General features: G+C 41.2%; 1 protein-coding gene across 4 annotated transcripts in view; it reads right to left on the bottom strand.

The window, feature by feature from the left end:
* LAMA4 (laminin, alpha 4) overlaps positions 1-10,900 on the bottom strand; it is a 149,592-nt gene that overhangs the window by 99,133 nt on the left and 39,559 nt on the right. For all 4 annotated transcript variants that reach the window (XM_010856579.1, XM_010856578.1, XM_010856581.1 and 1 more), the window contains one exon: positions 8,494-8,595. In XM_010856579.1, the coding sequence (XP_010854881.1) occupies positions 8,494-8,595 (102 nt within the window). The remainder of the gene's footprint in view (positions 1-8,493; positions 8,596-10,900) is intronic.

The raw sequence follows: 10,900 nt of genomic DNA, 5'->3' as shown, positions 1-10,900 counted from the left end.
AAAATTGACAAGGGCACACAAGAAATTTTATACACAGCAAATGTGGGAATCAAGCAGTATTTCAAGCAAAAGGGATATCGGGCCTGACAGAACAGATGGTGTATAATGATACTTACCGGTCAGCACAGAGGAGCTATGCTGGGCCCAGTGGATGCTACAAAGTGTGTGAACCATGGGGAACACTCCTGCGCGTGCGCTGGCAGCCTGGGGGCGCTCTTCAGAGTTGGTGTGAAGAGCAGATTATTAGCCATTCATTTCAATTCAGAATGATGATCAGAATGATCAAGCTCTGAATATCCTAGAAGCATCAGTTTACTGACTAGGAATAAATATGAAATGAAAAAAAAAATCCCCTCCTGATAAACACTGGGGGAACATTTTAAGAATTTATGAGCTCAGAAGAATAAAATGTGTTCAAGTAAAGTATAAATGGACTAGAAGGTAGATAAAGAATATTCAGCTAATGGGCTGGTATCTGCGTAATGATATATGAGAAATAGTAAGCTGGTTTATTGTGTGATTCTTCCATTTATGGTGGGGATAATTGGAGGAAAAGCTCACAACAGTTGATTCTTCTGCCTAGAATGCCTGTTTATCATTCAAGATCTGCACCAGGCCTTTGAGAGCTTCAGGATTCCTTCCTGATGACCCCTCCTTGATCCTTCCCTCCTCTACACACATTATCATCAGCTTTGAGCCTCGGGTGGCAAAGTGGTAAAGAACCCACCGCCAATACAAGAGACACAGGAGGCGCGGGTTTAATTACTGGGTCGGAAAGATCCCCTGGAGTAAGAAACAGCAACCTGCTCCAGTATTCTTGCCTGGGAAATCCCATGGGCAAAGGAGCCTGAAGGGCTACAGTGCATAGGGCTGCAAAGAGTTGGACGCAACTGAGCAGGCAGGGACACCCAGCCTCAGCAGTGCTTCCCCTACATGTCTCTCAGCGTTGCACTGCCATCAGCTTCAATGGAGCGGTACTCAGCAGCTGTTTGTTGAACTGGTGGATTAATTTCTCACTAGTCCTCTGTAAGAGGCAGTGATGCAGGTCTACTGGTATTTTCTCCAACTGGACTAGACTAGATCACACAGGGCAACGCCAGTAGCATGACGATGTTTTCATCTTTATATTCACCAGAGTGTATAAAGTTTGAATAGGCTTTTCAGTGATAAACTGTATTACTAGAATTAGAACACCACTGAAGAGACACCCTACTGTTTGAGCAATTCCCCTGGTAACACCTATGCGCTAGAACTTTAACGGTTAACTTTTTTCAAACAGGGCTCTGTGGAGGAATCTTGGGGAAGGCAAGATGGAGGGACTGAGAACTTAACTTTGAGCTCTTTATTTTGTCTCTACATTCTATGTTGAGGTTCAAAATAAAATAATAGTGAAGTCCTGCTCTAAACATTTTATGTGGATTAACTAATTTAATTTTCATAATAATAATATGAATAATTTCATAATAATTTCATAATAATTCTAAAAATAATTCTATTTTTTTTCACACTTTACAAAATGAATAAAGATACAAGGAGGTTAAGCAAATTGCCCACTGTTACACAGATGGTAGGTGTGTCTCAAAAGTGAGATTTCAGCTCAGGCAATCTGGCTCTAGAAGTTAGGCTGGAAATTCCCGTATTATACTGCTTCTCCAGTGTGTTGGAGAAAAGGTTCCTTTCCCAAAAGAGTCATAAAATGACTGCACTGGAAAGTGTCATACTGTTTCGCTAACAGTTTGGACTTCAAGCGCCACACACTAGACAGTGGGCCACAGCTATCATGGTTGAATGGTCTTTAGCCAATTGATCAGCCATTAGACATGGCCATTAGCCACCTTTGACTGTTAATTAGAATTATGTTAACAGAATAGGATTAAGAGGCTAGTTCAGGACACCTGACAGATGAGAAACTGAAAAAATAGAGTGTGATGTGCAGACAACAAGATGTTAACACATTTTCCTCACTGTTCTTAACACTGCATCACATGCTGAGTGAATCTTCAGCAAATATTTGTTGAAAAGAAAGAGGAAGGCCAAACTGGGAAAGGGTGAATTAGTATCTGAAGCAAGTAAAGGAAATTAACCCACACCCAGAGCCAGCTCAAAATTGGTGGCAGTCTCTTATCCCAGGGAAAACCAATGAGCCCTGTCCAGCTACCCAGAATTTAAGCCATAAGCAGGGCTTCCTAGGTGGCACTAGTGGTAAAGAACCCGCCTGCCAATGCAGGAAATGTAAGAGACGTGGGTTCGATCCCTGGGTCGGGAAGATCCCTCTGGAGGGGGCCATGGCAACACATTCCAGTATTCTTGCTGGGACAGTCTCAAGGACAGAGGAGCCTGGCAGGCTGTAGTCCACGGGATCACAAAGAACTGGACATGACTGAAGTGACCTAGCATGCAGCACAAGCCATAAGCAATCTGGCAGGGCTACTCTAGAGTGGGCTCAAACTAGTCTGAGTCCTTGTTGGACAGATGAAAGCCATCTGTGCAGAAGAAAACAGGACTGTTGTAAGATGTCAGACCATTCTTTGCGACTCCATGGACGCTTTGGCTTCCTTGTCAGGGCCCTATTTCTGCCATGGCAGCCACAGGGAGCAACTACCCTCAAGGGAAAAGCCTCCAAATCACTATGACCTCTGAGTGCTCAGAGTGCAAACACTGACTTTAGACATCTGCCTTCTTTTGAAGAGCTAACTACGAAATTTCCTAAAAGGTAAATGAAGTACATTCTGTGATATTGGCAGGGACAGGGCCGGCAGCAGGGAGAATTCCCTAGCTCTTCCGGTTCTAGATGACTGAACTTGAACAACTCAGTTGACTTTTCTAGGTCTCTATTCTCTGTCTGTAAAACAAACATCTAGCCGAGACAGTATACAATGTTTCTTAAATCTTTTACTCCGAGACTGCAAATATCCTTTACCTTCATTGTTCTGCCATTTACAAACCAGAAAGGAGGAAAAAAAAAAAAGAAAAACCAGAAAGGAAAAAAATGGCAATCAGTTCAGTTCAGTCGCTCAGTTGTGTCTGACTCTTTGCGACCCCATGAATCGCAGCACGCCAGGCCTCCCTGTCCATCACCAACTCCTGGAGTTCACTCAGACTCACGTCCATCGACTCAGTGATGCCATCCAGCCATCTCATTCTCTGTCGTCCCCTTCTCCTCCTGCCCCCGATCCCTCCCAGCATCAGAGTCTTTTCCAATGAGTCAACTCTTTGCATGAGGTGGCCAAAGTACTGGAGTTGCAGCTTTAGCATCATTAAAAAATTACAATAATAAATAGTATATTGTTGTTGGGAAAATTTTAAAAAATTTAATTTTTTAATGAAACTGACCTCACTTAAAAATGAAAAAAGCGTTCTGAATCTTTGGCCAGTGGTTAAGAAAGCTATGTCTGGAAATCAATCGCAGATTAGGTGTCAGGAATGACATCTGGGCACCAGCTGTGTCTCCTTCATGTGAGAAATGGAGTCTCTAGACACCTGGGCCACAGCACCAATATAAGGTGAAAAGAAAGCCTAAAAGGATCAGGTTAGTGGCTGGTCAGATGCTTCATGAGTCACTGTAGTCTGTCTAGACTTGTGGTTCTCAAAATATGTCCAGGGAGATGGCAGTGAGAAGCTCACTGAGGCTGGAATAGAAATCCTTGAAGGATTTTAGAAAAGGGGGATGCCTTGATTAAGTTGTTTATAAAAAATATCTCCATTGCTAGTGAGGAAGACAGATTACGGAAGGAGAGTCTGGAGCAGGGCATCATGAGTAGTTGGGAAGGTGTACTGGTCGTCAGGGAGGGATGCTGCAGGCATGAATTAACACAGTAGGAGGGTACAAAACAGAGGAGGCTCTCTCCTAGGTTGAACTAGTAGGATTTGGTGTTCAGCTAAACGTCGGTGAAGAGAAAAAGGAAGCTGATGAAGCACGAAGGACATCTAAGTATGGAGGATTGGCAGAATGGTGCTGTCATTAACTGAGGTGGGGAATACGAAAAGAGAGGCATGTTCAGGGTTGGAAGAAGGAAAAACAACATATAGAGAACTTATTACCTGTCTTGGTTCTCATCATATTATTATGCTAGAGGCACAAAGCACCAGGGGACTCCACTGAGCTAGCCATCCTTAGAATACTTTGCACATGTAATTTTATGACTTTATTTCAAAACTTTAGCTAGCAAGGAAATAAATCACTATTTGCAAAATGTGGGCTTTTCCAAGCTTGCAACAGATTGGAAAATTGTCAAGATTTTAATGTAAGAATTATGCTCTCGATTTAGATACTGATTTTATGCTAAGTCCAAGTCGCTTCAGTCGTGTCCAACTCTGTGTGACCCCATAGACAGCAGCCCACCAGGCTTCCCCGTCCCTGGGATTCTCCAGGCAAGAACACTGGAGTGGGTTGCCATTTCCTTCTCCAATGCATGAAAGTGAAAAGTGAAAGTGAAGTCGCTCAGTCGTGTCCGACTCTTCGAGACCCCATGGACTGCGGCCTACCAGGCTCCTCCGTCCATGGGACTTTCCAGGCAAGAGTACTGGAGTCGGGTAAAAAAAAAAGTTCCCTATTACTCAGTTTCTTCTTTCTCTTTGATACCTAATGAGGGTGTTGGTTTACCGATTACAAATGTATAGTCTTAAAGGGACTTAGATTGGTTGATTTTGGCTTTACACACATAAAGGAGAGTTTGAAAGATGCTACAGAAATTAGAGATGTAAAATTTTTGCTTTCCTGAATTAGGTTTTAATTAGGCTTTGGGAGTAATAAAAAATTCATTAGCCTTAAATATGTTGAATTACTTCCCTTTCTCCATTGTGCTTAGGGTGAGGTAGAAGTTAATCTGAACATCAATCTTTTTCATTATAAAATTATTACAGACAGTTGTAGAACACTTGGGCAGGTATACTATAAAGGGAAAAGAAGAAAATAAAAATCCATTCACATTTCCACCAGCCAGATATGAACACTTAACAGCTTGATGGTTTTCTCTCTAGGTTTCAATTATGTTTTTGTGGTTGAGTGGTTTCAAATCTATTTTCATTCAAATTTAGCTTTTTTTTTTCCCCTGAAATTCTGGCACAGACCTCGAAATTTCCTTATCTTTTTTTTTTTAATTGTTACTGAGCAAGTGGGGGTTTCTGCATATATTTCTGAAGCTCCCATGGTCCTCTTACTTTGAATTTCATTACATTGGTCACATCCACAGGCATTTTCAACTAGTGTTCTGCCCTACAGCCCTTCAGTCCACACAGTGGAGGCCACTTAACCCAGATCCTAGAATAGTATCAGGCAGATAAGTGGTACTCAAAAAATGCTTATTTGTTAAGTGGATAAATGAAATCAACAGATCAATTCTAGTCAAAAGAATCTAAGGAACCCCATGCAAGTAGTGAATTTCAAGTCAGATTTTCTCCACCCTAGTTCTGGTCAGTGGGCTCCATGCTTTCTGCTAATGATGAAGCCCCGGTTCTTTAGGTGGTAACTGGCCTTAGTCATGACCTCTTCCTGGTTCTCTGTACCTAGCCTCTAGAACTGGGATAAAGTATGGGTTATCAGTGACCAGGCATTCCCATCACTAGCCATCTGTCTGCTTTATTTCTACACCTTAATTCCTTTCTCATGCCTCTCTCAGGTGCTTTCCTAGAGAATTTGCCATGCCCACTGGAGCTGCCTGGCCTCTGGGGCTCTACCTAGCTGATTCTGCTGAAACCCCAATGCACCAAAATTCTGATAAGATGCAGGGTGCCCTTTGAAAGACCATCAATACATATTGGATTTCGTTAGTTAAGCCACTTTTCATTTGGCCACCTTTCTGCATTTGAAGAATTGCCAATCCTTTTGTAAAGAAATCTCTTAAGTTTTTTGGTATGTCTAAACGGTAGCATAACTTTGTCTACTCTCTGTATTTTATTTTCAAATGGCTTAGTCTCTTAAAATCAGTTTGTAAAATACAAGGTTAAATTGAAACTGAACATGGGAATGGAGGGAGAATTAAAAACAAATAGGGGAAGACAAGACAGGCATTATAAGCCTTCAAAATAAAATGAAACAAAAAAAGCCGTTTATTTTTGGTTGCTTATGAAAGGTGGGTCAGGCAAACTGTAAGAACTGACTGAAACTCTGGTGCCCAGAGTGAGCTGCCAGGTGTTAGGTGGAGCTGAGAATGAGCTGGGGTTACAGCTCCAACGGGGCAGGAGCTGAGAAGCTGGCCCTGCTTGACCAGCAAACTGGAACAAGGATGACAAAGGAAACAGAAAAATATGAGTTTGATTCCAATGTGCCACCACAGACAATGTATTTGCCAACTAGGTAACAACATATTCTTTTTATATTGGCAAGCCTCTTCTGCTTCCTCACTTACATTTAGTGTTAGTCACTCAGTCGTGTCCAGCTCTTTGCAATCCCACGGTCTGCAGCCTGCCAGGCTCCTGTTCATGAAATTCTCCAGGCAAGAATACTAGAGTGGGTCGCCACTTCCTTCTCCAGGGGATCTTTCTGACCCAGGGATTGAACCCAGTCTCCTGCATTGCGGGCAGGTTCTTTACAATCTCAGTCACCTGGGAAGCCCATCATCTAGTCTTACTTACCTAAATTAAATTTACAGGAATATAGACACATGTTTAGTTCTTGGAGATAAGATTGTGGGTGATTTTTCACTCTGAATTCCATGTATAGTATATACCTGTGTGTTTTTTTTTTCCTTTGAGCATATATTAATCTGGGAAAAGACACTTCCCTCTAGGTAGAGTGAGGTGGAGGGACCAGTTTTAGGATAAGTAAGATGGCTTTTTTTTTTTATGTTCCATCTTGGAACAAAGTAATTTCAGGAGGATTGGCAACTGACCTGAGTGTGTTTATAAACGTTTATACCCAAGTCCATCCCCAAACTTTTATCAGAACCTTGTATGCCCCAGGAACGATGAAGGAATCACATGATGACCGCCCCCTTTGGAAGTTCAAGTCCAGGTCGAAGATAAAACCATGATAGCTCCTTTCTTGACAAGGTCATTGTAAGGAAGAGTAGTTTTATCATAGCTCTCCACAGGCGTAACAGGAGATTTTTTTCCCCCTTTATTTCAGTCTTCCATCTTACTGACTGCCTAAAAGCAGCTGATGGGCTGGCCAGTCCCCATTGTCTTACACTTAAATAAACCAGATAAGGAAGAGCCCTTAATTGGTCAAATTATCAGAGATGTACATTATTAGTTCAAGTGCATTCATGGGATTCTCTTTTCAAATGTCACTGGGATTAAAATAACAGGAAACCGGAGATGGAAGCATTAGAAAGGGGTCGATTTGGCAGCTGCATGTGCCTACACTGCTACAGAGGACATCCTGGAGGTAATGGTTATTTAAGAAGATGGGGGAAGGGGAAAATAGAAACAGCAGGACTAAACAAACACTACAATGCATTAGCAACCTTTAGTGTTTGCCACTTACTTCTGTCCCTAGAAAAATGTGAATTGTTAGTTTTAAAATAAATGGAAATGTTCTAATTTGCATCTTAATGGAATGTGCGGGTAAAACAACACCTTCATGTACACACCATGAAGATCACTTATAATCAAAACCATCTGCCTAATGCCATCAATTATGCTAATTTTGAGGTAGATAGGTGTATTTAAGTATTCTTGCAGTTTCCAGTTTATGCAAAAATATTCTTGCATTTTGAAAAGCTTCTTTTGCCTCCTGGGAACTAGAAGAATCCACTTCTGCTATGTAGTATATAGCTCATGAAGGAAAACATGATTTTAGAGTGTAAGTCTTTAAAAATGCCTCCTACGACTTCTACTGAAGTCACTTCTGGTAAATATTTCAATCCCCATTTTCACTAGGTTTTCAATCCATTCCGTGAAAATGGGAAATACATAGCAAGCACTTTTGCTAAAAGGTTTCTCAGTCTCCTTCATAAATCTCTATCATGTTTCACTGTCTACTAGAAAATTCATTTCAGTTAAGGGGGAAAAAGTCTCTGGAGGGGGGCTTGATTACAGAGTTACAAAGACCACAATGCCAAAGTTTTCATTTTTATTAGCTATTTGGTTCAAATTTTTTTTTTTTATGAAATTTTGATCTATAGACCTGACTATCTTAAGTTATAAAATAGGCTATGAAACAACTGTTTTATTCTCCGGGTTTATGTGGAGTGAAGCCAAACATATGGCAAACTATACTATTACAGAGGAATTTGGATGGATGGTTTCCTCCTCTGTGTATTATTTTTCAGGTCCATCCCCAGTGGCTGATAGCTGGAAATCAGCTGCCGAAAGTGGTGGGGCAGTTACCACCAGGGCCAGGGGCACATTCACAGATACACCTTGGTGGCCACTTACAATCATAAGCAGTTTATATGAGGTGTTTTACAGGAAAAGCTGAAGGGTAAAGAGAAAGCATGATGAGCAGTTTGCTCCTCCGTAGCTCAAATGTCCAGGAAGAATATTTCATCTCCACCAGAGATGCAAAGGCTCAGTGAAATATATGAAAAGTGACATATGCCCCTGACCTACCACACAGAGTCCTGAGCCGTCCAAGCACTCGTTGGAATTACCATTACAGTCACAGGGCAGACATTCTTCCGAGTAGGCGAAGAAGAATCCAGCGTCACATTTCTGAAACAGACACAACAAAAGCATCTTCGTGATTGAAAAGGTCAATTTTGGGCAACATTTTCTGGGAGGAGTAAGAGATGATTAGTAAACGATCTACATATTTCTTTACAGCACACATACTGAAATGAACTATTTATGCTACCATTCAATTGTCTTTGTCATATATCTTTCCTCTTTTCCCACTCTTTGCGATTTTGGGGGGCTGCGGGGGAGGGCTCCTGACGCAGTCTGGACACCGCGAGAACAAATGGTGCCCGATTCTCGCGATGAGCAGCTGCTTGCCCGCACCGTGACCTCGTCTGCACTGAGCGAACTCCTGTCACTTTCTGAGGATAACAGGAACACCTTTAACACCGTCGAACATTGTTAGGAAGAATGAGAAGATTTTAGGTAACAATGAAGGAGAAATTTTCTAATGTTTTCTTTCATTCCAAAACAAGACAAAACAAAACCACATTAGGGTGAAGAACTACATCGTGGTCCCTGTGAATAAAGACCTAACGGGTTCAGAAATTATTGGCTGTGGCAGAACGACCTAAAAGATGTGCCTCATAAAGTTGTACCCTTAAAAAAATCCTCTTTTCAGATCCTAAAGTTTTGAACGGAGGGGTCAGGAAGTTAATGAATCTTTACACATGTCGTGGGTTGTGTGTAGGTGCCGTCCCTGTATTTTGTTTATCCGCGTGACTGTGAGATATACATTGTTTTCCTTCCTTCTGGTGGTGAGATAATTAAGCCCGGAGATGCTGTGGGTTGTGATGGTAGCCTACCTTGCATTTGCTGAATGGCCCTCCCCAAATGTCACTAGGAGTCAGGTTGAGAAACTGTGAGATTGTTCATCCTTTATGCCATGGTTCCTGGCTCACAGATATGTGTTTTGCATTTCTTTGGAATGTTTCAGCACTGCAAGACAGAAATGCCATGCCGTCACAGGTCTGGAAGTTCAGTCCTTGCCTATCAGACAGATTTACATCTAAAGAATTCCAGACAGATAAGAATCTGGGTTGTTTCCACAAACTTACAAAATAAGAGGGTTCCCATCACACCCCCCATTGACTCAGTGTAGCTTGTACTGTCCTTTGACCAGGAAACTTTTCATTGTATCTGGCTGAGGTCCCTGACTGTTACACAAAGCCATTTCCTCTTGCTTGTTTCTCTCTAGAGACTCACTAGATACCATTCACAGTATAAAAACACTGTAGTCCTAAAACTAAAATTTAATATATTCCGTTTGAAAGAAGTTTAATAGAGCACAATGACATTTTTTTAATAAAGAAAAGGTAAAGAAATTCTGTTTTTCTAAGTGAAAAGGCTGAGAGGGGACCAATTTATAATGGAGACTTTATAGTTGATGGTAAGCCTTTTTTCAGTTTCCACTAGGGAACAAAAGAGAGGAAAAGGTTATTAGATAACCAGAAGCTTTAAAGTCAGACCACCTAATTTCACATATGGTGAAATTTTTAATTAAAAGGGGAATGGATAACAGTAGTGAAGGGCTAAGTATTAGTTATCTCAGGAGCCTCCAAACCAGTGGTTTCTGAGTTTTCTAACTGCCCAAGTTAAGGACATTTGATTTGGGGAGTTTCTGATTCAGTAGGTCTGATGGTGAAGCAAAAGAATCTATATTTTTTAATAAAATAAATATTGTATTTTAAAAATTGTTTTCTATGTAGAGGATCATGTCATCTGCAAATAGTGAGAGTTTTACTTCTTCTTTTCCAATTTGGATTCCTTTTATTTCTTTTTCTGCTCTGATTGCTGTGGCCAAAACTTCCAAAACTATGTTGAATAGTAATGGTGAAAGTGGGCACCCTTGTCTTGTTCCTGACTTTAGAGGAAATGCTTTCAATTTTTCACCATTGAGGATAATGTTTGCTGTGGGTTTGTCATATATAGCTTTTATTATGTTGAGGTATGTTCCTTCTATTCCTGCTTTCTGGAGAGTTCTTATCATAAATGGATGTTGAATTTTGTCAAAGGCTTTCTCTGCATCTATTGAGATAATCATATGGTTTTTGTTTTTCAATTTGTTAATGTGGTGTATTACATTGATTGATTTGCGGATATTGAAGAATCCTTGCATCCCTGGGATAAAGCCCACTTGGTCATGGAAGGGAACTCTCTTACACTGTTGGTGGGAATGCAAACAAGTACAGCCACTATGGAGAACAGTGTGGAGATTCCTTAAAAAACTGGAAATAGAACTGCCTTATGATCCAGCAATCCCACTGCTAGGCATACACACTGAGGAAACCAGAAGGGAAAGAGACACGTGTACCCCAATGTTCATCGCAGCACTGTTTAT

Source organism: Bison bison, unplaced genomic scaffold (genome assembly GCF_000754665.1).
Source record: "Bison bison bison isolate TAMUID 2011002044 unplaced genomic scaffold, Bison_UMD1.0 scf7180017864373, whole genome shotgun sequence".
Lineage (NCBI taxonomy): Eukaryota > Metazoa > Chordata > Mammalia > Artiodactyla > Bovidae > Bison > Bison bison.
This window is presented reverse-complemented; position numbering and strand designations above follow the sequence as displayed.